Raw genomic sequence first — 26,662 nt, 5'->3', positions numbered from 1 at the left:
CCGATCAAAAAACTGACTTACAGATTGTAGTTTTAGAAAGGGTATGCAGCCAACTCCCTACTCATACAAGAGATCAGGATCTCCCGTCTTACTAATAATTGTTCTGGGACAGTGTAGACCACCAGAGAACCCCGTACTGCAGCTGAGTAGGCCCTGCAGAGCCCATGAAGGTGATCAGTCCAACCTCTCAATCTCTCAGTCCGACTCGATGCTGGAGTCTTCAGTCCCCACTGGGGCCTCTGACTCCTGATTGTTTGTTTCCCAAGAATTCTGAATGAGTTTAGAGACCAGTGTTTTGTAGTTCTAGCAACTCCTTCAGAAGACACTTCTGCTCTTCTTTCTTTGCATCAGATATCCCCTCCAGTGAAAGGACCTTTTTTCCCCAGGCCAGACACTTCCCTTCTCACCTCTGCAAGTTCCTTCATGTGCCCTCTTTGAGATGCCTAAAGTAGTTGAATAGAAAGTGCTTGGTGACCAGGCCACATTTATCTGATTCCCCCAGCATCACCGCCCTGCACTGAAGTATCTGATTGAGACCTCTGGCTGCAGATTCCTTACCTTTGAATTCCCTGGCATCAGCTTTGTATCTGGAATTTTTTGCAGAGAAATACATTGCACGTGCTGTCTGGTGGTGTCATTCGGATCCACGTGCATCATTCGGCTCCACTGGCTTTGTCAGAGTCGTTGTAGCTGTCTGTGAAATCAGGGTCTCCTATAAAGACACCACCCCAGCATGCATACATCAGTTGTTCTTTCTGCACCAGTTAAGCACAGAGTGGATTAAGCTACCATCTTCCTTTTTTGGCAGGCTTTTTTTTACCATTTTGTTGAAGATTTTTTGTGTCTGTGCAAGGATGTCATTGAGGAACACTGCCATGTCGGTGACGGACCCCCACCAGGTATGTCTCTGGTGCCTTTACAGAGACCACGACATGAAGTTGTGCTCTGACTGCCGATCCAGGGTCCGAAAACTTTGAGAGAGCAGTCTCTGAAGCTCATGGCAGCCTGGCAGTCAACTTTGGTTGGCGTGACTCATAGGAGGTCACGGTCTCACTCGTGGACGAGGTCTCAGGACCGCTCCAGGAGCCCCAAGTCCTCTTCTTTGAACTTGAGGTCCTCAGGGCACTCGGGTAGAGGCACAAGAAAAAGAAGTCCAAGCAGACTTCAACTTTGTTGTACTCATCGGCCGACGAGGCGTCACAGGAATGTCGACGTTCTGAGCACGGTTCTGCGGAGCCGCTGCCCGGGCCGACTTCACGTCTTCCCCCCTTTATCCAGGAGCTGGAGTGATCCCCACTCAAATTAAAGACTTTTACAAAGCCATGCATCTCATTTTTAACGGGCTGCCCCCGCAGTTTGGTCTTCTGACCCCTTGGGGTCAGCAGGGGCCCCATCGGGTTCGATGCCAGTGTCTGTGACCCTGGCACCATTGGGGACCACGGGATCTGAAATCTGATCAGGACCGGCACCGGTTCCACAAATTCAGCATCCTCCATCACCTGTTCTGACGTCGATGCTCCCCCCACCGCTGGAGCCCACAGGTGTTGCGAGCCCCATCCTCATTCAAGATGACCCAGAGCCAGAACGACAACGTAAGGTGCCGATTCCGACTTCGATGGTGCCGGCACGGCCCAGGTCCGTGCCTGAGGCTTATTTTGATCAGCCAGGCACAGGTGAGGAATGGGAGGGGTCTGAGGACTCTTTAGAGTATGGATTAGAGGAGCAGGACTGGTATGAAGATCTTGAGGAAGCCAATGGACTGGATATTTCTGCAGATGCTGGTATGCTCTCACCTCCTTCTGTGGCTACAGAGGTGGGAGCGTCATATGCCATGGTGGTGTATAGAGCAGCTGATGTCTTGGACCTAGACTTGCCTACAGGGCCGGTCAGGACTAACATCCTGTCAGAGGTGCTTCAGCCAGGGGTTACTACATCGGAGCCGATGATACCCTTAAATGAGGCCCTTACTGATGTCCTGCTGGGGACATGGTCCAAACCCACCACAGGGGCTCCTCTAAATAGGACAATTGGCTGCTGATATCAACCAGATCCTACCGACCCTAGTTTCCTCACCCAATACCCCCCCCCCCCCAGAGAGCTTGGTGGTCCAAGCCTCCACTTCCCATGTTGCCTTCCCTTCCTCTCCCCCGGATAGGGAATCCTAGCGGTTGGAACAACTTGGGAAGATGTTTTCTTACTCCAGTCTGGCATTGAGGTCTGTAAACCCCTCATGCTTATTGGGCGTTTTTCCCATACTTTATGGGATACGGTGGCACAGGTGCTGCCCCAGGTCCCAGAGGGCGTACAGGACAGTCTCACTCAGACTGTCAAGGATGGGAGCGATGCAGCCAACTTTACAATTTGGTGTTGTTTGGACACGACTGACTCGCTGGGCAGGGCGATTTTATCAACAGTTTCCCTTCTTTGCCACGCCTGCTTCATACCACTGGCTTTTCGGGGGATGTCCAGGCAGATCTGACATGCCCTTCGATGGCTCATGCCTCTCTGGAGAAAAGGCAGACTCTGCGTTTGAGCGGTTCAAGGACTCTTGAGTCAGCCAGTGTCCTCCATGTTCACAGCATCCAGTGTGAGGAAAAGGCTGTGGTACCTTCAGCCACAGGGAGTCTAGCCAGAGGTTGGCAACCACACAACCCCCGCTTCCACAACACCCAAGCCCTCCTAGTATGGTTCTGCAAGACCATATTCGTCCAGATGGAGAGAAGATTCAATTTCAACTCCCTCATTGGCGGTCAATAACATAGAACAAATGTGTCTTACAAATGATACAGAAGGGCTATTCCTGTTCTTTCCGGTCTTTCCCTCCCTCCATTGAAAAAATGGCTGATGGAGGATCCTTTAATCTTGCTCTGCAAGGAGGTTACGGCTCTCATGGCCAAGGGAACCATAGAAAGGGTCCCGATGTCAGAAGTAGGCATTGGTTGTTATTCCCGCTACTTTCTGATCCCGCAAATGAACAAGAGTCTTCTCCCTATCTTGGATTTAATGGATGTCAATCTCTTCCTCAAAAAGGAGAAATTCAAGATCTTACTCTTGCTCAGGTCTTGTCTTGCGAAGTCCAAGGAGACTGGATGGTAGCGTTGGAATTGCAGGATGTGTATTTTCACATCCCCATCCTGCCCGCACACAGGCGTTACTTGCAGTTCAAGGTGGGCCACGAGCACTTTCAGTTTACTGTGCTCCCCTTCTGTGTCACCGGTGCCCCTCGGGTGTTCACCAAGGTGATGGTGGTGGTAGCAGCTCATCTGCGCCGGTTAGGGATTTCAGTCTTCCCCCGCCTCGGTGACTGGCTGTTGAAGGCTCCTACGCCCCAGGCTCTTGTCACCCACCTTCAGACTACGGCAGACCTCCTGCATTCACTGGGGTTCACTATAAATGTGCCGAAGTCACACCTGACACCCTCTCAGAAGCTCCCTTTCATCAGGGCTGTTCTGGACACAGTGCAGTTTCTGGTATATCCTCCCGAGCAGCGAGTCCAGGATATTCAGGTTATGATACCGATGTTTCGGCCTCCCTCCTGGATTTTGGTGAGACAGACTGAGGCTGTAAGGACTCATGGCTTCCTGCATCCTGGTTAGTCAAACATGCCAGATGGCATATGCAGGCTCTGCAGTTAGACTTATAGTTCCATTGGGCACAGCATCAGGGATATCTTCTTGACACAGTTCAGATCTCAGAGGAAACTGCAAAAGGCCTGCAGTGCTGGTTAGTGAACTGCGATTGGGCCAGAGGCAGACTCCTCTCCCTTCTCCAGCCAGATCTCACAGTAGTGACCGATGCGTCACTTCTGGGTTCGGGTGGTCATCTGGGAGAGGCGGAGATCAGAGGCCTCTGGTCCCTGGCAGAATCCTGACTCCATATCAATTTGCTGGATCTCTGGGTGAGCCGACTGGCTTTGAAAGCATTTCTTTCTGTTGTGAAACGGAAGAATAGTGCAGGTGTTCACGGACAACACCACCACGATGTGGTACTGCAACAAGCAGGGCGGTGTGGGGTTGTGAACCTTTTGTCAAGAGGCTCTGCATCTCTGGACATGGCTGGAACAGCAGCCCAAAACCCTGGTGGTTTAACACCTGTCAGGTTCTCTGAACGACAAGGCGGACAAACTCAGCCGTCGATGCCTAGCGGATACGAATGGTATCTCCATCCAGAGGTGGTGCAATGACTCTTTCAGCAGTGGGGAGAGCCTTGGTTAGATCTGTTCGCCTCTGTAAGGGACGCACAATGCCAGCAGTATTGTGCGTTGGCGTTTCTAAGGCGGCAATCGCTCAGCGACGCTTTTCGTTGCGAGTGGAGTTCAGGCTTCCTGTACGCTTTTCCGCCCATACCAATCCTACCCAGAGTTCTCAAGAAGATCAAGAACGACCGGGCCCAAGTCATCCTAGTGGCTCCGGATTGGGCATGGAGAGTCTGATATCCCGAGCTTCTCAAAATGAGAATCATTCCTCTGATAAGGCTTCCCCTTCGGGAGGATCTTCTGTCGCAGCAGCAAGAGGAGGTTCTCCACCCAAACCTGTCAACTCTGCGCCTTCATGCGTGGAGATTGAGCGGCGGCAGTTGATGGCTTTTGACCTTCCTCCCATAGTCTGTAAAGTTATTTTGGCAGCCAGGCATACCTCCACTAAAACAGTATATGCCTGCCGTTGGAAACTCTTTCTATATTATTGTACAGAAAGGTATATTGATCTTCTTTCTGCTTCTCTTTCTGATATCCTTCTCTTTATACTTTTTCTTGCCCAGCAGGGTTCTCCCTTGGGAACTCTCAAGGGCTATCTTTCTTCCTTATCAGCATTATTTTCTGCTGCCTGATCAGCCTTCTCTGTTCAAATCCCCCATTGTACATAGATTCCTCAAAGGGCTTGTACATATGTTTCTCCCTACGACTGTGTTATGCCCACTGGAACTTAAATCTGGTCCTCACATTTCTGATGTGTGCTCCCTTCGAGCCTATGCACAACTGTCCCCTCCGGCTGCTCACCGTCAAGACAGCCTTCTTAGTGGCAATAACATCTGCCAGGAGGGTGGGTGAGATGCAAGCCCTGTCATCAAAGCCACCGTATCTCACTGTCTATCCATACAAGGTGGTACTCAGCACTCATGCCTCTTTCCTCTCTAAGGTGGTGACCCCATTTCATCTGAGTCAGAACATCAGCCTTCCCACCTTCTTTGCTTCACCGCATCCCTCTAAGGAAGAGGAGCGACTCCACTGACTGGACCAAAAAAGAGCTATGTCCTACCTTGACCACACAAAAGAGTTACAGGTGGATGACCAACTCTTTGTGGGGTACGTTGGAGCAAAGAAGGGTCGGGCAGTGCAGAAGTGAACCATTTCCCACTGGGTCATTCTCTGCATCAAGATCTGCTACGCATTGGCCAGGGAGCAGCCTCCTGAGGGCTTGAGGGCTCATTCTACCCGGGGCAAGCCTGCTACCATTGCGGTAGCTCGGGGCATTCCAGTCCTGGAGATTTGTCAGGCAGCAACGTGGGCATCTTTGCACACATTTGCAAAACATTACTGCTTGGACAATCGGATACGGAGAGACGGACACTTTGCCCGTTCAGTCCTACAGGACATTTTAGTGTAGTGGAGGTATCTGCAGCCCACCGCCAGGAGGTTATGTCTTGGGTATCTATTCAAAGGTATGGAATCTGCAGCTAGAAGTCTCTGTCAGATGAACAAGTTACTTACCTTCAGTAACGTATTATCTGGTGGAGACTCTATCTAGCTGCAGATTCATTACACCCACCCAGGCCTCCTGCTCTGCAGATATGTCTGGTAGGGCTAGGGGTTATCCTTTTGAGGGCCCTAGTTTTGCATAGACAAAATGTTGGTTCTATCCATGACTCTGCACTTCTGGTGTGAAAGTTTTGTGGGTAAAAGAACTGAAATAAGCGCCGGGGTGGTGCCTTTATAGGTGACCGTGACGTCACAGATGGCTCCAACGACGCTGAAGAAGACACATGTAGCCAAACGACACACGCGGAGCTGAACGAAGCCACGTGACGGCGTGCGCAGGGTATTGCTCAGCAAAAAAATTCCTAATTCGAAGCTGATGCCAGGGAATTAAAAGGTTAGGAATCTGCAGCTAGATAGTCTGTACCAGATAATGCGTTACCAAAGGTAAGTGTAACTTGTTCACCAGGGACAGACTTCGGCACAGAAGGCCGGGGTGTAGAGGACCTCAAATGCATGTGTTACACGATGTGGACCTTTTTTAGATGTTGCCACTGCCATCAATTAAGTATTCTAACTGGTCCCAGGCACTGAAATTTTGCAGACCCCATTGGCAGCTCGGTCCAAACTCTGGGGTGGATTTTGATGCACAGGACCTTGATGCTGAGTGGGTTCTGAGCTCTCATGACCTGCTCATAATAGTGAACCGGATCTACAAGACGTGCTGTGTAAAGACTGCCTCTTACAAAAGTATCAGTCAGATGCAGATCGACCGGACATTGTTAGTGGAAGATCCTGTATTTGAACAAACGAAGTGGCACCGAATTTGCACCCACAGGGCTCGTAGGAGAGGTTCTGCTGCATGTGAGGTTTTCTACTATTAGCTGGTCTCTGCAGTCACTGTGCATTCTCATGTTGATTTGATTAAGGTTCTGGGAGCTGCAGAACCCATCAAGCCCCCATGAGCAACACAACGTGGGGACTGGGGTGCGGATCTGGTAAATGCAGGGCTGTATAGTTCAAGGCTGCACTATTCCAATTCTCCAGGCTGCCCTTAAGTAGGGCCTACAGCACGCCCAAGGGACTGGAGGAGTCTGCCTTATTCAACACAACTAATATAGTACCTTTTTCTGATCTTTGAGAAGAACATTATGTAGTGATAAGACATGGCTTTCTCTTCCAATTCGATATACAACTTGGTACCAGAAGATGCCTCAGACTAACCCTCTACTCTAGTTATGAAAGTTAGACACAAAAAGAATACAAAAGAGAAATATCACCAAATTTACCTTCGTCAGTGCTCAAGTGTTTATTATGGCATCAGGAGCATTTAACAATTCCTTATACAAATTCACTGGTACCAAAGGTTGTTTTTGAACTTCCGGTGATTTGATGGACACTTGTGATTTAGAAGGTGATAAGTATTTTAGTTTGTTTTTATTACCGTACAGTCCCTCTTAGGGAGTTTGTATCAATTCTGTATCAGAAGCCAATGCTTTCGTTTTCCAGTTCTTTAATTTTGATATGGGTGGCGCTTCCCTTTGTTTTATTATTCTATGAACCCTCAAGCACCTGCCAGGAGCCAAGAACAATAATGTATAGCACTTTTCATAATTCAATGTGAACAAGAGTTTTTATCTTAATTCCTAAAATATAGTCCCACCACTAATCATGATGGGCACTTCTCTAATGTAAGCAGACAACACTGATGCAACAATGCAAACATTTCTTTGATGAATATTTAGTTGCTTTAGCAAAACATATAAAAACGAAAAGTTGTCCAGCCTAAACTATGTCTTAATGAAGCCACATGAAGACCCCCAGCACAAACATATTTGGATTCAAAGATAATTTTAAATTCCAAAGCTGTATATTCATACTAAATAACAGTCGTATATTTGGAATAGGTCCATGTACAGAACTATCTCTGTTTTTGTACCTTAATGCTCTCACCTATTGTGGCATATTCCAACAAGTCAGATGATCAATGCTTTTTAGAAGGCAGATAGACACCATCTTCAGCCTTTGCCTAAATGTGTATCAATATTATTCTTGACCACTGTTATGCACAAGAACCAATGTTCTTGGGTGTGTGGATGACAGCATTTCTGGGAGCTTTCTCCCCCTGCCTCGATGATTGGTATCCTTCAGACTTTCAAAGAGCATTGTTTTCCAGTGATCAGGTTGCTCTATGTTAGGTAGGCTCCTTATCAGAAATCAGAAACCAGTATGCCTGTTTTCAGTGGAAAAAGCTTCACATAGCTCTAAAATAAAATATTATCTGCTAGGAACAAGTTCTTTGAGCCTATCCGAAGATGGGTTCATTATTAGAGGACTTTTCGAGTGCCTTAAGACAGTAACATACTCTATTTACAAGCTGAAAGTCCCCTATATTTTGGATTGGTATTAAAGTTCAAGGGATTGGGACTTTCTGGAGATACTGTGTATTCAACCAGAGCAAAAGCAGCTATGTCCTGTGGTCAATGAGTAAATCTGCAATGGGCATGGCATAGCAGATCCGATTTGCTTTTTGTAAGCATTATTCCTTGTGTGTATTCTGGTGATGGTGCATTAGGCCAGTCCATTCTTTGTAACATATTTACTTACATTTTTGCAGAACAAATGCTGCATTGATCTCCCAGCTTCTTTAGCTATGAAACTGGTTTTCAAGCAATTGGAAAGGATGGAGAGGAGAAAAGGAGCGTAAGGAAAAATTACCTTCTGGTGATTCCAGTTCTCTTGGTCCTAGCTCCCCATTCTGCACTTCACCCGCCCATGCTGTGTGCTTCAACTTTGGATTTTGTTAAAAATGTATAGGAAGTGACTGGAAATGCTTGTTGAGGCTTGAACTGGTGTGGGAATCTGGATACTGGCAGTGGGATCCCTTTGTAAATGCTCAATGTTGTTCAAAAATCCTTTTTAAGTTGTGGATGTTAAACAATGGCTACAAGTTGTAAATTCACAATTATATAAATTTTCCTTATTTCTTGATTTACATATGTGGAATTTACTGAAAACCGCTACATGCAATTATATTGAGTTATGCTATCAAAGGTAATTAATACCTGTAGTGACCGTTGGTTGTCTTCCTGCATTTGTTCATTGAAGCTTAGTTTATTATTAAGTTATTTCCTTAGGCCTACATTTCATTACCATGAATATGGTCATTTGACAGGAATTAGGCACTGAATGGTGATGTTCCCTGCAGTTATCTTGTAATCTTTTAGTGAAGGCAATATGTCCCATTTACGAATGTTTAGCAGGGAATAGAAATAGTTTTGAAAGGCATTTTTTTCAAGTATAGAAGTATAAAATATAACTGGTCTTTCAAATGGTCTTTAATACAATCTGTTAGAAATGGGGTCTTTGGTTGACAGTCAGGTTACCCCCTGTTCAAGCAAGGACCCTCACTCTAGTCAGGGTAAAAGAGAATCACCCTCAGCTAACCCCTGCTTACCCCCTTGGTAGCTTGGCAGAGCAGTAGGCTTAACTTCAGAGTGTTAGGTGTAAAGTATTTGTACCAACACACACAGTAACTTAATGAAAACACTACAAAATGACACATCACCAGTTTAGAAAAATAGGAAATATGTATCTAAACAAAACAAGACCAAAACGATAAAAATCCGACATACACAAGTCAAGTTATGAATTTTTAAAGATTAAACTCAAAAATAGCACTTAGAAACACAAAATGCTTTGATTTGGTGTTAACACGGCATCATGACGGAGTCGTTCCCAACAAGCCGACACCAGCGGCGCCGAACACGGAGTCGCATAGACCCCCAAGTACAGTACCTTTGGTGAAGAGTGAAACCGAGTCGATGAGCGAAGTCAGGGATGGCGGCGTCGGTGTGAAACATTGATTCCGCACACTTCGAGTGACGACGGTCACGACGTGGTGCTGCGACCCCCTTGGAGTCGCGAACTTCAGCGGGGCTGCAGCAGTGTCGGGCCTGCGAAGATCACTGCATTCCAGCGAAGGTCAAATAGTCTGTTGCAGGCGGCGTCACCGGATTCGGCAGCGGCGTCGGTCCGAAGACGTCCGAAGTTGATTTTCAAGGATTTCCACCAGCTTTCCTTCCAGGGGCCCAGGGACTGGATAGGGCACCACTTGTCAGAGCAGGAGTCTCTCCAGAGACTCTAGGTGCTGGCAGAGAGAAGTCTTTGCTGTCCCTGAGACTTCAAACAACAGGAGGCAAGCTCTAAATCAAGCCCTTGGAGATTTCTTCATAAGATGGAAGGCACACAAAGTCCAGACTTTGCCCTCTTACTCTGGCGGAAACTGCAGGATAGCCCCACAAAGCACAGTGACAGGCAGGGCAGCACTTCTCCTCAGCTCTTCAGCTCTTCTCCAAGCAGAGGTTCCTCTTGTTTCCAGAAGTGTTCTAAAGGCTGTGGTTTTGGGTGCCCTTCTTATACCCAATTTCTCCTTTGAAGTAGGCCTACTTCAAAGTAAAGACTCTTTTGAATGTGAAATCCTGCCCTTCCGCGGCCAGGCCCCAGACACTCACCAGGGGGTCGGAGACGGCATTGTGTGAGGACAGGCACAGCCCTTTCAGGTGTAAGTGACCACTCCTCCCCTCCCTCCTAGCACAGATGGCTCATCAAGAAATGCAGACTACACCCCAGCTACTTTTGTGTCACTGTCTAGTGTGAGATGCAACCATCCCAACTGTCAAACTGACCCAGACATGGAATACACAAACAGGCAGAGTGACAGAAATGGTATAAGCAAGAAAATGCTCACTTTCTAAAAGTGGCATTTTCAAACACACAATCTTAAAATCAACTTTACTAAAAGATGTATCTTTAAATTGTGAGCTCAGAGACCCCAAACTCCACATGTCCATCTGCTCCCAAAGGGAATCTACACTTTAATCAGATTTAAAGGTAGCCCCCATGTTAACCTATGAGAGGGCGAGGCCTTGCAACAGTGAAAAACGAATTTAGCAATATTTCACTGTCAGGACATATAAAACACATTACTATATGTCCTACCTTAACCATACACTGCACCCAGCTCTTGGGTCTACCTAGGGCCTACCCTAGGGTTGCCTTACATGTAAGAAAAGGGAAGGTTTAGGCCTTGCAAGTGGGTACACTTGCCAAGTCGAATTTACAGTTAGAACTGCACACACAGACACTGGAATGGCAGGTCTGAGACATGATTACAGAGCTACTTATGTGGGTGGCACAACCAGTGCTGCAGGCCCACTAGTAGCATTTGATTTACAGGCCCTGGCGCCTCTAGTGCACTTTACTAGGGACTTACTAGTAAACTAAATATGCCAATCATGGATAAGCGAATTACATACACATTTTGTAAAGGAGCACTCGCACTTTAGCCCTGGTTAGCAGTGGTAAAGTGCCCAGAGTAACAAAAACAGCAAAATCAGAGTCCGGCACACATCAACAACCTGGGGAACAGAGGCAAAAAAAGTAAAGGGAGACCACGCCAAGGATGAAAAGTCTAACACAACCACTCCTCGTGACCTTTGGTGTGAATTCCAGAAAAGGGGGCAACCTCATTCCACAGTTCCTGTGAGTAATAACTTACCTACTCAGATTGAAAGGAAAGGAAGAAAGGTAACTTAAGGAATGGGAATTACTTAATAAGCATGTTCTCGATCAGATTTTGAAAAAATAATTTCAAAAACTTAAACTTGTTGATTATCGCATTTTTATGGAAGAAAAAAAACCTGAATCTCCATGAATAAGATGTGATTAAAGAAATACTTGTGTGGTTTGTACATTTCACACTTCTTCCTTTACCACACAACCTACGTAGTTTAACAAAGAAATGATGGCTTACATCACACAACGTCCAATTCACTAAACCTAACTCCATAATATCAATCATATTCAAAGATTTCATGTATCCCACTCAAGAAATATAGACCACCAGACTTGCCTTTAAATCCAAGTTTGCAGTGTGTTTACACAGCTCCAGTACCTTCAGCTGCTGCTCCTGCTTGAACCAGGAACCACCCGACGAAGAAGTAATTACCATATATTAATGATCCTGGCCTTGAAAATGTTTTACAGATCTAAAGTATTTTTGTAAATTGGTATCTGCTACAAATTATAGAAATATTATGACAGCTGAGTCACCTAACATCTAAAATCTACATACTCTGATCTCAAGAGCCCTCCAAATTCAACTTGGCCTACCAAAGACATGGGAGAAGGACATACTTAGACTACATTAAGCAAGCTCTTGTTCTTTTAATGGTTGCAAATTTAGAACTTCGCTTTCATCTCCAAAATTACCCTTGCCATGTCTCAAGCTCGATATTTTAACACAGGAAAGTGTGGACCCGAGAAAGAATGCATAAACAAGACATTTTCCCATCAGACTTATTTTAGAGCTGGTACGAAGCTCATATTTTCATAGAAACTGGTCACACTTTATAACTTTAACTTTAAACTTGATTGCCAATCCGGCCATAACAATTACTAGTACATAATATAAATTAAAAACATAGTGGTTAGGGTAAGGATTCCCAATTCATTTTTGAATAAACTTTGGGTTAAGATACAGTAATTCAGTACAATTGACAATCTTTAGGGAAAACAGTTGTTTTTAGCCATATGGTCAACCTGTGACTTACCATTTTATTTATTGAAGATATTTGATCACTACAAAGCATCAGTCCCGTGCACTTCCCTTGGGCATGCATGTTGTGAAACAAAAGTTGCTCAAACAAGTAAATTCTTCCTATACTTTGTTGCTAGAAATAAGAAAAATGCCTTGGTTAAAATCAGGTTAGAAAAAGGGTAGTGCTAGCAGACTATTAAAAGAGCTCAGATCCTAAAATGCAAGTGCATGTGCCCTTCCCACAAGGATGAACTCTTCAACGACTACCAATGTAGAAGGTGTTTGCCTAACTTGGCAAATAATGGGCAGCTGGTGAAACCCCAATTAGAGTACCAATACATTTACGCTTGCTACTTAAATAACCCTGAAGCCCGAAATAGACAAGGGTGCTTTTTTTGAGTAAGTGGCTCAAGTTGATCAGGTGCAGCTCAACTAGTGCATTCTCGATGTCAGTACAGGAGATACTTTAGCTAAATCAGGAGGAGAGAGGGTAAGGGAACTGTACATAAAGTGCAGATGCATTTGCTCACCCTCCAATATGAGTCCATCAGCAGCTGCCACAGTACAAGGTGACCACCTATCTTAAAATTGGATGAGAAGAAAATGCTTACATAAATAGACTTCAGCTTTGTGGTGCTCCCTATTTGAAGTACTGATACATTGATGTTTCCACCTGGAACGGCACTCTGACCTGGCTACACAGTATTGTTGTATTTAAAATGAAGAAATATTTGCTAATTTCATTAAATAATTTTAAAAGGGCCATAGATTGCATTTAAAACAACATGCTTGTCATGAATGCCCAGACAACTTCGACACACAATTAGACAATTTCATCAAGACTTTAAAATACTTTAAGAAACTCTTAAGTGCTAAGTGTTCAACCCAGGCAAAGGTATTTTTTGGAAGATGTTCCAAAGTTCGGCATTCTGATAACACAGAAGCACTGTTGAACAGTTTCTTGGAAAATGTAGTAAATGCCAGCCACACCTTTGTGGGCAGGAATTGTCTATCTTTGAGCATAATTTTTCTGCACTTCTGCTCTTACTTTCCAAGCTGCAAACATGGAGCAACCAGAACAATACTTCTGTTGTCTGATCTCAGTGAAGAGAAGTATTGGGATAGATTTGCTGTTCAATTTGGGCATGTCAATATTGAGATCCTTGAGAGTTTTCACAACATCATTTATGTAGCAGTTAAAAAAGGTCGCTATTGAAATGCAGCCTTGTTTGACGGCACAAAGTGTTTGGATCTCTATTGTGTATTCACCTCTTGGGCTATTGTGAGGGCATATGTGTGCATGAGCAAATATGCCCCTAATGTGTCTTTGCTAACTCTTAGACATAGTACGTGTACAGAGAAGCTATAGCAAATGCATGTTCTGGACACTGGTCATTACTAGTTCCCCAACTACACTATGGGCTCTCTGAACACTGGGTTGTTTGATACCAAACAACTCAGAATAATAAACCCACACTGATGCCTGTGATTGATTTATTATAAAAAGTACTCAGAGGGCACTTTAGATTTGCTCCCTGCAAAGCCTAACAGCCCTGGCATGGCTGCTGACAGGCCATAACCAGCCTGCCACCACCAGACATGATTATGAACTCCTGGGGTGAGAACCTGTGCTCTCAGGAACCTGAACATAATGCCCTTCCTGGGTGGAGGTGTTACACCTCCTCCCCCAGTCAGGCAGCCGGCACCAGCAGTCAGCTTCAAAGGATTTGCTGCCTTTTGAAATCTGACCTGCGCCTCTGCTGCCAGCAGCAGATGGCCGCCCAAAGGTTTTAACCACACTTTAGGTTACAAATCTGGCAGGAAACCTAGCAAGGTTAGGAGGAGTGGCTATCCCCAGCCTGCACCACCCCTCCGGCGTAGCAGGCGAGGTGACCACTCCATTTCATTTTCCTCCATATTGGATGGTAGGAAAATATCCAATCATGGTTAGGGAAGTGACCCCTTCTACAGGAAGCGGTCACTTAGTGGGTGTAGCCACCCTAAGGTAGGTGGCCCATTGGCGCTAATGCCCCTTAAATGCAGTATTTAGAGGGCATTCCTAGACCAAGAGATTAGATTTGACGGAAACAAGAAAATCAGGAACAAAGAAGACCCAAGGCACAAAAACTGAAGCCCTGCTGCCTGAAGAAAAAGGTGCCAAACACTGCCTGCTGCTCCAAGGTCTTGACAATCGCCGCTAAGGTCTCGCTGGAAACCTGAAGGACTATACAGAGCCCCAGAGTACCTCCAGCCGTCTAAAAATTACCAAGAACTCCCTTTCAATGAAGGTATCACTCCCTGCACCCAGCAGGCAAAGAACCCTTGAAGTCCAGTTAAATGACAAGCTGCTGACCAACAACCCAGACCCAGCAGCCCAGACAAATTCCGTACAACAGCCCTCAAGGATAAGACCTGCCACCGTGCCAAGCTTGGTGGCACTGTGACTCTCCAGGGCTGTGGCGTACTACTACCCATGGTAGCGGACCCCCAACATCAGACACTCAGAAGCAAAGTCCACTCTGGACTCCCAAAAACCCAGAAGCAAGCACCAGTCGAGGGACTTCAGGACACCCAAGAACCACCCCCCTAGAGTGGCCCTGCTGACCTACAATCCAGCCTCAGTCACCTGCTCCTGACTCCAAGGATCCTAGGATTCACGACTCGTTGCTGACCTATCAGTGCTGTACTCGGCCTCCCTGGCTCCTGCATTGACCAACAAACTGCGTTGTAGGGGTCCCTAGCCCCTTGGGACCTCCACCTGCCAAGGGGACCCACCAGACTTGCCTTTAAGTCCAACTTTGCAGTGTGTTTCCACAGCTCTAGGACCTTCAGCTGCTGCTCCTGCTTGAACCATAAACCACCAACATTCTCCGGCTGGCTCATTGGACACTTCGATGACCTTGGCCTAAAAAGAGATGGTGATATTTGTGAGAGCATTGCCTGATTTCTTTGATCATTTCTCCCATTGATTCTTATGGTGTGTAATTACGCACAAAAACAGAACATTTTCTAAACTTTAAAAAATCAGAACTAAAGAAGTACTTACCATATATTCATGATCCTGGCCTTAAAAATGTTATAAAAATCTGAAGTATTTTTGTAAATTGGTCCTGAGTTATTCTTTCAAGTGTGTGTCCACATTTATTGATATTGTGAGTACAGCAATTGTTTAGCACATCTCCTGGATTAGCCTAACTGCTCACCCACGTTACCAGAAAAACAGAACATTAAGTGGTCTGCTTTTTACCTGTGGATACCAAAATAGGGTTGCTTGAACTCTCTGCACAGTGCACGTCATTTTCGTACACTATTTAGAGAGCCAGCCTCCTACAGCTATACCTGACCCTAAAGGTATTGCCAGAGTGTAGTGCAATTAATAACTTCTGGCTCTTTTCTAGAACTCTCATCTCCTTTAAGATTTGCCATAGCGAGGGGCGGTCGTCGCTATTGAAAGATGTTTGAAGGTCGACACATACAAGCTATAACAATTACTTTTAAAGGCGGGTGTATTTTCTAACAGATTAGATTCAATCTGTATACTTGATCTACTGTGCTCTGGCCTCTCCTAAAGGCTGCTTGGTATGGGGAAATTAGGTCTCTTTCTTTCAACTACTGATCCAAATGAGATAGTAGCAGCTTTCTGAATATTTTAACTGCACCATTGAGCAGCGAAATGGCTAGATCCTTTTTTGTGTAAGGACACAATTATTTATTTTATCCATGATGAAGGGATCTGCTCTAGAGACCAGATGTTGTTGTTGTAAGAACAACAAGAAGATCGGTGACCATAGGGTTAGATGATTACAGTAGAAATCTGAGGGAATTTTGCCTGGACCGGCTGCCTTGTGTGGTTTGTGGGGCCTGGATCGCTTGGACAACTTCCTTTTTTGTTAAATTAATGCTTTTGCCCAAAAAAATTGAAGAATTGCAGGAGTTTAGGGTGCCAGTTGTACAAGTTACGGGATCTGGGATGTGTTGTTCTGGGCCCACTACATTTGTTCATTTTTTGCTTTAAATCAGATTTCCCACTATGATGTTTTAGTGGTGGCATTGCATCTTGAATAATGTTAACACATATATTGACCTGATGTTGTGCAGTTAGGTTAGGTAATTCGATTGCAAATAGGTTATAGGTTAAATAGCCATCTAGGTCAGTAATGTTGATGATCCAATTTCCCTGCAAGCAACAGATGTCTTGTATTAAGAAAGACAGCCAATGCTAATCCTCCATTTTAGACTTTGAGCCTGCTATTTTCCAGCTCACAATTTTTAGATGCATTTTCAATCCAATTTCCGTTTTAAAGAATTTGGGTTTATCCTACAGATGTTTTTCTGCTTGGTTGAACAGTGTCTTCAGGATGGCTGGAAAACATAGGGCCTCATTATGACTTGGCAGTCCTTTAACAGGACTGCCGAAGCCGCTGCAGGCAAAAGACTGCCAGTAGTGGAGGTATTTTGGTTGCCATATTAGGAGTGTTTCCCTGGGCCAGCTGGTAAAAACAGCGTTTTCACCCGCTGGCCCAGTGGAACACTCACCACAACATTGACAATTGACAGCACCCGTCGTAAAATGTGCGATGGTGCTGTGCATGGGGGCCCCTACACTGCCCATTCTAAGTGCATGGGCAGTGCAGGGGCCCCCTCAAGACCCCCATTCCGCCAGCCATTCCATGGAGTGTTTACCGCCATGAAAAGGCTGGTTGATTACAACCGCCGGGACCGCCAGGCCGCAGGCTGCAGGCTGGCTGCAGGCTGGAAGGGTCGGCCATTGGACTGCCACAGTCATAATGGGGCGGTCGGAACACCCTGTCTGCAGCAGTCTGACCGCCAGCCTCATAATGAGGCCCATAGTGTTGTAGGTTTTGTATTGCGATATTCGCTATACGAAACATCGGGTTGGCCCGGTTGGCTTGTGGAGGAAGCTGATGACAGGAACTAGATGCAACTTGCAAAACTGAACCTGAGCTTTGGCTATACTTGAACTTATTTTCATGAGCATTTGCCCTTGCTTGCTTTAGGAAGATTAGTGGGTACAATTCCTTTTTCAGTCGGTCTATGTTAATGCTCCAGGCTCTCATTAGGTTTGCATGACTAAAGATTTCATTTGTTATCCTTGTACCTGGCTATATGGGATGTGTGGAATCTCTGTCACCTTGAATGTTTGATTGAAGAATCTTATGGCCAATAAATTCTGTAGGCCTGCCACAGAATTAATAAGATGCTAAATATTGGTGCTGTTGAGGATATCTTAGCTCCCTCTCAATGTATATTCTGGAGTGAATATGATTGTCGCCTGATCTTTGATGGTACTCAAAGTCCCCTAGGTTACATCGCATATAGTGCTTATCTACATATGGCGCTGCCTGGATTCCTTTATAGGTTTGCTCCTAGGATCTGATGTAGATGACTGAATTGATACCTGGGCCCTCTCATGTCACAGGTTTGTTAATTTTGTTGATTTCGGCTGTGGAGAATCAGAGTGGCCTTGGTCAGATGACAAAGTTAAATCTAATGGGAACGGATCTTGGGGGCTTCCGTGAATAGCTTTTCTAATGCTTATTTCAATATGTTCCAGCTTGGGGTACACTGAAGGACAGGATCCTGCATTAGTGATACATGAGCTTGGGCGATCTACACCAATCAGTGGCACTGGGTGTCAAATACTTTTGCTGTCTGTGGCACTACGGGGAAGTTGCATATTGCCTGGGTGTTTCATGATACTGGTTTGTTCTCCTTGATTTAACATTGTTTCGCTGATCTCCTGTGCTGTTAGAAATTTAGTGTCACCCTCAGAATAAATCAACTCAATTTTGACCTCTATTGTTGGTGATTTTTCTCTATTGCCGCTTTTGGTTTCAAAGTGGAAATTGGCCTTAATCCTGTTGGTATTCGCTTTATATGAGAGTGAAGAGAGCATGCTATGCTACACAGCAGACCTGGTTTTTGATTTAAGGAATCATCAGTTCGATCACCTTTCACTGTTCTCATGGCAGTATATTTTAAAGTCTTTGCCATGTTGTTGAGTTGCTGAATCCACAAAAATTGGTATGTTGGCTTGAGGTGGTTGGGATGTGTTTGACTGGATAGAAGGATTTCTTTTTTTTTTTTTTTTTTTGCAGCATCCTTTTACATTTGGTTTTGATTTTATTTCCTGGGGCTTTACCTTTTATTTTTAATTTATTCTTCCTTTTTTTAGCCTTTTTTTGGGAGGGGTGATGAATCTGCAGTAGACTTCCAAGACATACCCCATTCCTCTATTGAATCTCCAGTACAAGTATGGTGTTTTGACTGGGTCTCAGACTTTTGTATAGAGGATTCTAGCTTTGGGCAAGTTGTTAGACTTTTAGCAACTTGCTCTCAACTGGCAAGATGAGCGCATGCCAGATTTGTTAGGTTGTGTCTTCAGTCCTCGATGATGTAATTTATGACCACAGTTCCTCTAGCAAAGGGGCGCAACTTTGATTTTATAGGGCCCCTTGGGCAGTATGTAGCCTTAGATTTTCCTTTACAGCGTCTTCCACTAGAGCCATCTTTCGATCAATTGTCACTATCGAAGATGTAAATTGTTTAGTAAGCTCTATTTGGGCATTAAGGTTCGAGGATTGCGTCATGATCACTTTCGCGATTGAGTCTACTGTTTTACACATAACCTTCATAATGCTGACGGTCCACTGAATATTCATGCTCAATCTGGACTTCATTTATACACTGGTTTCCCACTTCATCCCTTGCTTAAAGCTGTTGGTTTTTGTTGAGTAAATTAAAGTCATCAGATTTTATGATATCCATTTGAGAATCGATCCTGTTGTTATCCATGTTGTCTAATATGGAAAGCTCTGTTAAGAGGATCCGAGCCCTGTGCATCTGGAATGTAACAATCATCTTCAACTAGAAGAATTGGGAACAATAGCCTCTGTGACTGGGATGCTGTGACTGATGATTCTGATTCATTATCTATGGTGTTTAGAACACCAACTAGTGCAGCAGATTTAGCTACTTGCTCCTTTTCAAACATTCCTTTAATGTCCACAAAGGGGAAGGGTTCCCAAAGGGGCCCCTGCCTTTTTGCAAATAGGTTATCAACCGAACTCAGGTGTCTGTAACTTTTCAATGTTTTACAACCAGATTATGGCTGAATAACATGTATACATTGTATTGCGAAGTTCAATTTGGAAGGGACTCCCTAAACACACCCTTTCCAACTACCAATTTGTTATGCATTTCTAAACCGATATTGCAATGCAATAACTTTTTCCATACATGCCAACATTTTAGAAGAGGAAAGTGGGATATTTAAAAAAAAAAATTGGGAGGATTGTTTCCCCAATTGACTTTAATTGAGGTAGAGGCAAATTCAGGCAGGAGACAGCCAAAAATAAAACTGTTATCCTTAAAAATCCAAAGTCTTCCGTCTGAATCAGGTCTATTGGCATATATGCATTTCCTGACTCACCAAATGGGTTTAGTAGTATGCTAAATGAAAAACAAACAAGCATCTACTATGACTGGCTGCAAGAATTTTGGCAGCACTTCATACAGGCATTAAGGGCCTGTTGTCCAGGGCCTGGGGTCCAGCAGCACAGGAAGACAGTTGCACACAACATGCAGCAGTCCTGGTAACTCCAGACCTGCCAAAGTTTTTTTTTTTTTTTTTTTTTTTTGGCCGTTTGAGGAGGGGGCATGGCCATGAAGGGAGCAGGGCTTAGTGCCAAGCACAGCTCGAGACACTCCTAAATTCACAGCCCCCCTCTAACGACACCCCCTTCCTCCCTACCCAAAAATTAAATTAATGCTTTGGGGGCTGCCGCTGACGTCCTGGTTAGGTTTCATACCTTATAATGGATATCGGAGCTAAACCTCCAAACAATTAGCTGGAGACCTGCTCTCTGCAGCGGTTTCCAGCTAATTGTGTGCCCACCGTGTGATATTGGCCCCTCACCGGTTGAGAGGAGCCGATCTCGCATGACAAGTGGTGGTACTGTGTGAACTGACAGGTCTTTAACTCCCTCTCAGTGCTGTCCGTCCTCCTAGTGCCTGCAGGTAAAGAATGTTCCTGCCTGGTGGAGTTGTGGGCCAGGGGGCCTTGAAGAGTTTGTTGCTAGACAACACTTCAGCAAACCCTTAGCTGATGGGACAAATTGATACAGTTGCAAATCTTAACTGTTAAACTTGTCCCCAGCAAGAACAGCATATAAATCCCAGAGCTTATTTTACTTTTAGATGAAAATGTTGTGCTTCCTCTGCTCCTCATGCTGCCCGTTGCAATAAGAGCTATGGGGTCGCACGGACAGTGGCAGGGGTTGCCAGGGGCAAGCGAGGGGTTGCAGCTGCGACACCTAGATGACGTCCCTGAGTTGCAAGTCCAATCACACGTCTACTTCATGAAAGCAAAGCTTGTCTTCCGTGGAGACAGACAAAAGCACTGGAAGTGGAAAAGTGTCCGCCCTTCTTTGCACTGTCCACATCCGAAATCTGAGATATGTTAAGGAAAGGTAGAAAAATATAGTTTACGCTTTATACTATTTATACTTGAAAGAGAGGCCTGTCGTGGAGGGGCAATGTCTTACATTGTAGAGAAAGCTATGAGGAAGTGGTTGATAGTCAATATTTTAGGGTGCTGCAGCCACTCTGTGGAACCCTCTGACTGTGTAAGGACCAAACCTTCCCTTATATCCTTCAGATGATATATGGAAGGCAACCCTTCCCAAAATTTGAATTAAGCTTGTCTCTTGGCTTCTTGTACCTTCCTAAACCCAACTCACTGCTATCGCTTTACTGCTAATGTGATAATATGCATGTTTGAAAATGTAACTGTTTTTTTCTGAAAACACCATGATACTACAGTGAGTATAGGAGGGCTATGTAAAACAAGTTAGGTAAGTAAACACAATGGGTTCTCTTAAATGCTTCTAGCTTTGCAGATTCTTGTGCAATGTGATAGCAAGGCATGTTCTGTTCTTCGGTATTTTGAATCATATAGAGTTGTAGTTTGTATCTGTTCAAATGAAAAGCCTCCCAACTTTAAGACAGACAGTCTATTCTATAATAAATGTTAGAACGTACATTAAGTCAGAAAGACATGGGATGGGTTGACTAATGCAACAATGCTTAATGTTTTAATACTTTTTGTATATTCATAGTCAGGCATTGATGTTTGTAACGTGCTCTTACTTGCTTAGTTTTACAGACCGGGGAAAAAATTACAACAAATTGTTACAAATTTAAAATAAAAGATGGATCTTTTATTACGTTAAGAAGTCGATGGTTCAGTTTCATGAACCCTTGGACCAAAGAAGTAGAATATATCGTCTCTACCAACACTGTTGTCTCGTAAGTATATTTCTCAAAACATCTAAAACAATACTCCATCTGAAACATATTAGAGTTGGTTCTAATGCACTAAGAGCCCTCTCACTTCATCCGTTCCTACTTCAATTCTGTTCTGCAAATCTTCTTGGCTTCAAAGGCCTCTCTTACAGAGCATTATCTCTATGTACTGGAGCGAAGTTTACGGGAAAACGGCCTTGAATTTTTGCTACACGTTGAAATTCTCTGCACAGTTTGTTTCTGTTTATATACCGCTAATCTAGAAGAAATGTATGTAAAGCTAGTAAAGCTTTAGTGTGGCTCGGCTTCACTATAGTTTCTAAGGCTAAAAATGGGCTTATGAATAATAGTCAAGAATCTATAGATTAGAGATGTCACATTTATCTTGAACAGGATAATTTAGTAACTTTGTGTTTTGAGCGTTTTCTCCACTCCTCCCTTGTCTTCAGCAATACTCCTCCTGCCTTGTAATTTCTCTGAGCCATTTCAACTTGCCCAGTGTGCCCGGGCCCAGAATTACTGAATCTGCAAATATGGACCTAGTAATCCTGGGTCTAGAGCCTTACACAGTTCTGTGGAGGCTATGGGCAGCTGCTGCACCTGTCCTCGGCCCACCCTACTGCAACATGGGAAGAGAAGTAAATGCCTCGTCCGCTCTACATCCCTCGCACCCATTTACCACTTGCTTCAAGCAGGTGGTAAGTAGACACAGATTTGGTTGAGGTGCAATTCCCGGAATGGGGGAAAACATTCAGAATTGGACCTAGTATTCCCAGATCTTCTAGGACTATTATTTATAATCCCTGTATTTTGGCGTGGGAATAACAGCCTGAATCTGTAATTCTGGCACTAGCATAAGGGAAACCCATTTTGATTGTCTTTGCTTTTGAGCCTTGTTATGAAAGGGAGAAGTGAAATCATACATATGTGAACCACAGGCATTATTTTGAAAGAAGCAAAAAAGACTAGGGATAACAGACTTGTGATGTAATTTGCACCTGGACATTAGCGATTTTGCGTTCACCTCCACGTCTCCAGATTCCAAAGCAAACATTTCTTTTAACGTATAGTTTTGAACTTGGGTGGCTATATCAGCCAGTAGAGGTACTTCAGAACATCAAAAGAATGCTTTGGTTTTGCAAGAGCGGATATGCTATTTAAAATATTTGAGTCTGTCTCATTCATTCCTCTCTGACCGGAAGGAATTAGCAACTCAAGGGATACCTATGATATCTTCTTCGGTTAATCTACTAACTAATCTGGTAACTTGTGATTCCCCACTTCTGTTTCAGCCTGTAGAAAATATGGCACATATAATCTAAAAAGCTCATGAGAGAACAAAAAAAGCAAAGTTGTTTTCTTGCTTATGAAAGTTCAACAGAAGTTCTAATCAAGATGGAGTGCATGGCAAGATTTGTAGCATAAAGAATGAGTCTATCAATCTGAGGTGGATTTAAATGTTTGGAATCATAAAAGGCGGTACCACCAGCGGTTCTGGAGAATAGAAAATGATAATCCCAACTATAATAACCACCTGGGGGGCATTTGTAGGTGTTTTGTAGAGTACTGATTGTCATCTTGTGATAACTTTGAAGTGCTGTTGTAAGGATACAGTGCTACAGAAACCTATCATAGTTCTTTCGTACAGATTGTACACATCGTAGGTCATTGTAGTCCAGTGGGACGAGATGAAGATTATCAACATATACTCTTTGAATGCGATCCTGAAGGTGAATTCATGAAAATGTATTCTTGAAGTGTTTGTTTTTAGATAATTTTCTGATTTTTAGGTATTTTGGCCCATCTCTGATTTGGGGGCCCTATGCATCTAACAGTTTGGGACCTTATACATCCAAAGTTCGGTCGCTATGTTTTACATGCTTCACTAAGCATTATGGCATCAATTGTTTAGAGCAGGATCAAAGATTCTTAGGAGGATTGTAGTGTGGAGCTAATTTGTTTGTATCAGGCCTTTGTTCTAGTATGCCTTATGAGTAATAAACATATTTTAAATCCGATCTGGAATCTGGTGGGAACTTGTGAATTGCTTACAAGGCTAATTTGGCATGGTCAAATCCAGGCACATTTTGGTAGCATGGCATTAGAGACTGTTAATCTGCTTGTTTTGGAGGCACATTACAATTGTCCATACATCCCGTAAACAGCCAACTTGTAAACGCAGGCCCATGGGTGTCTTGAACACTGAGAATTTTTCAGATCAAGGAGTGCTGCATGTGGGTACCCCAGCAAAATTTGTTCAGTCAGTAAATCAAAGATGATTCACATAGTTTTGGATTTTGGAAGGCGCAAGTCCTAGATGAGCAGACCAAACTTAAAGGACAGAGATTTGACCCAAAATTTTAGGATTTCTTCAACAGGACTTTTTTCTCATCAAGTGCTTGATGTGGTCTAGACAGTTGATGATGCTGGATAAGCATTCTGGATTTTTTTTATTGAAAAGGTGGTAAGGAATTAAATGAAATCTATTAACCTAAATTGTACAGCATGCTAAATATACAGTTTGACTTCTAAATAATATAATCTTCTGTAAATACATTAGAGAATCAGGTCATTCCCAAACAGGCTCAAATGGGAGCAACAAATCTCCTGTCTCCACCCAAAATAGTCATTTTCAGTCCACACTTGTCCGTAAAGTAGTCCTCCGCAACCTTTTAATAGTTAAAATAATACCAGAGTGACAAAATTCTAATTGGTAGAACTGAAAATATGGATATTCAAGTTCAAAGTTTTAAGTCAAAATAGCACCTAAAAGCACAAGGTGCTACGCAGGGTCATCTAGCCACGATAGACCGGTTGAAACTTAAAAGTTCATGCCAACCATGATGGAGTGTCAGTTGGATACAGGGACCAGGTTAGTCCCACTGAAATGTTGCCTTCTAAGTTCAGTACAAAGACCTCCGTTTGCAGTGGAGGAGGTTGCGAGCAGGAGGCTGTGCATCGTGGATGGTCGCTCCTGCAGCTCGAAGAGCAGGAAGGGCGTCAGGGATGGGCATCACTGTAGCGCAAAGAGCCAGGCCGGCGTTACAGGTGGTCAATGCTGTAGCTTTGCGTTGGCATTTGTTGGATGCTGTTGTTGCTACTGCACAAAGTGCAGGTCTTGCGTTGCTGATCGTCACTAGTAGTCGCTATCGACATGAAGAGCAGGTCTCACCAGAGCTTTGGGTTGATTGTCCCCCGGGCGGTAGTGTCTTGGTGTGAACGGGCCCCTTTTTAGTTGTGAGGAACCCATACTTTAGGAGTGTCACCTTTTCATTAGGAGGAATACACCATAATGCTAGCCAAGGGTTTAGGACCTGAAGGTCACCTCATGAGGATCATAAACTCCCTCAGTCAGAGGGTTGCAGGGCTTAGGCAGGTCTAGACAGGTCCAGTTGCAACAGGTCAGCTGGGAAGTTGTAGGGAGGCCTCTGAAACTTCTTAATTCCCTGTAGCTCACACAGGAGGTCAGCCAACTGACCCTTGAAGTCACTGTGGGTAGCCTCGAATTTGTTTTTCTTTTTAGGGTCCTCATATCTCTAAGTGCCACCAACACCCTTGTGTGTGGCACATCCCAGTCCGGCTTTCAGGAGAATTTTTATCCCCAGGTGTCACTCCACCACCAACACTACCAATACTGTTATGGAGCCCAGATTCTCACATGATGAGAATGAAATTGTAATCATTGGACCACATTAGCTGATTCTGTTTCACATAACCAATTCTCAAAGAGTGCTCAGATCTCATGAGATGAAATTGTGCTCACAGAATTTTGCATTGTATACATTTGAGTTACTGATCTGAGCCAGTCATTGCCCACTGCTTACTGAAAGGAACCTAGGGCAGGGCAATCCCAGAAAATGTGTATGTCATTGACATCTGCTACTTTCATTTCTCATGATCCTTGCCATTTTCAGAGGGGCCCAATAACACCTTTGTAGAGTAAAGACGTGATTCTTTATAAGAGTAGCAGATTTAACTGTGGTTTTCTGTAAATTTAAGAATTCTTGCTATAATTTTCCGTTCTTTATTTGCAACTAGTATATTGACCAAGACATATATGGCAGCTTAGTGTCATGATCCAATGCTGTAGCCAGATATCCATACCATATAGAAACGTCCTTCTTCCTAGGCCGAAGATTCTGCATCTCCTTCTCCATCGAGTCAGACACCACATTAGGCCTCTCCTGCTGCCTTAACCATGAAGTGATTTGCAAATACTTGAAGGGGAAGATTGAACTCAGTCCGTTCTGTCCATTGTTCCCAAGTTAATAGGTTACCATCACTCCACAAATCTCCCCCATCTCATGGCCCGTTCCTTCTTATACATAGCCTATGTTTAAAGCATGGTGGGAACCCAGGAGAATCCCAGATTGATGCCCACATACTAAAGTACATAACTTTTAAAACTTTCCTTATCTCAAACCATATCCTGGCTGCTGCTTGTAAAATGTTCAGCCTGACCTTTTTTGAGAAACCTGGGTGACCCAGACTTGTACAAATAGCCTTCTTCAGAGATACCGTCTACCTTACATTGCTGTATTTTGCCAATTGTACTAGAATCTGGTGTCCCTTTTAACGTTCTGCAGTTTTTTAGCTGCACTTTCCAACAGTAAAGCTGGATGTCTGGTAAACTCAAGACCCCCTTGTCCAATCTCCTCCTGAGGTTCTTCCATCCCACTTATATCCCTTTGTATCTTTCCGAGATCTTTCTAATCAAATATCAAAAGTATATTATCAAATAAAAAAAGTTAATTTTGACAGGACTACCATCTTGATCAAGCTGACTCGAGCATACACTGTCAGAGGTAAATTGGTCTATTTTCTAAAGAGCATTTTACTCTCTTAACATCCATTTTAGATTCACCTCCAGGATCCTCTCTAGATCTTTAACTACCAATACCCCTAATTATTTAATCACCTCCTTTCCCTCTACCCTTTCCCAATCATTATTCCAAGATATTATTTCTGTTTTTATTTTGGTTAACTTGATACCCAGAGTATTCACCAAAGGTTAATATCTCCTGCTACATATGGGGCAAGGT

At 44.1% G+C, this 26,662-nt stretch overlaps 1 protein-coding gene across 5 annotated transcripts in view; it reads left to right on the top strand.

The window, feature by feature from the left end:
- The window catches only part of BMAL1 (basic helix-loop-helix ARNT like 1), a 573,964-nt gene that overhangs the window by 437,730 nt on the left and 109,572 nt on the right, over window positions 1-26,662 (top strand). For all 5 annotated transcript variants that reach the window (XM_069223570.1, XM_069223574.1, XM_069223572.1 and 2 more), the window contains one exon: window positions 21,473-21,623. In XM_069223570.1, coding sequence (XP_069079671.1) covers window positions 21,473-21,623 — 151 coding nt within the window. The remainder of the gene's footprint in view (window positions 1-21,472; window positions 21,624-26,662) is intronic.

The sequence above is a fragment of the Pleurodeles waltl genome, chromosome 3_1 (genome assembly GCF_031143425.1).
Source record: "Pleurodeles waltl isolate 20211129_DDA chromosome 3_1, aPleWal1.hap1.20221129, whole genome shotgun sequence".
NCBI classification, from domain to species: domain Eukaryota; kingdom Metazoa; phylum Chordata; class Amphibia; order Caudata; family Salamandridae; genus Pleurodeles; species Pleurodeles waltl.
The sequence above is the reverse complement of the archived record's forward strand: the minus strand, read 5'-3'. Positions and strand labels throughout refer to the sequence as shown.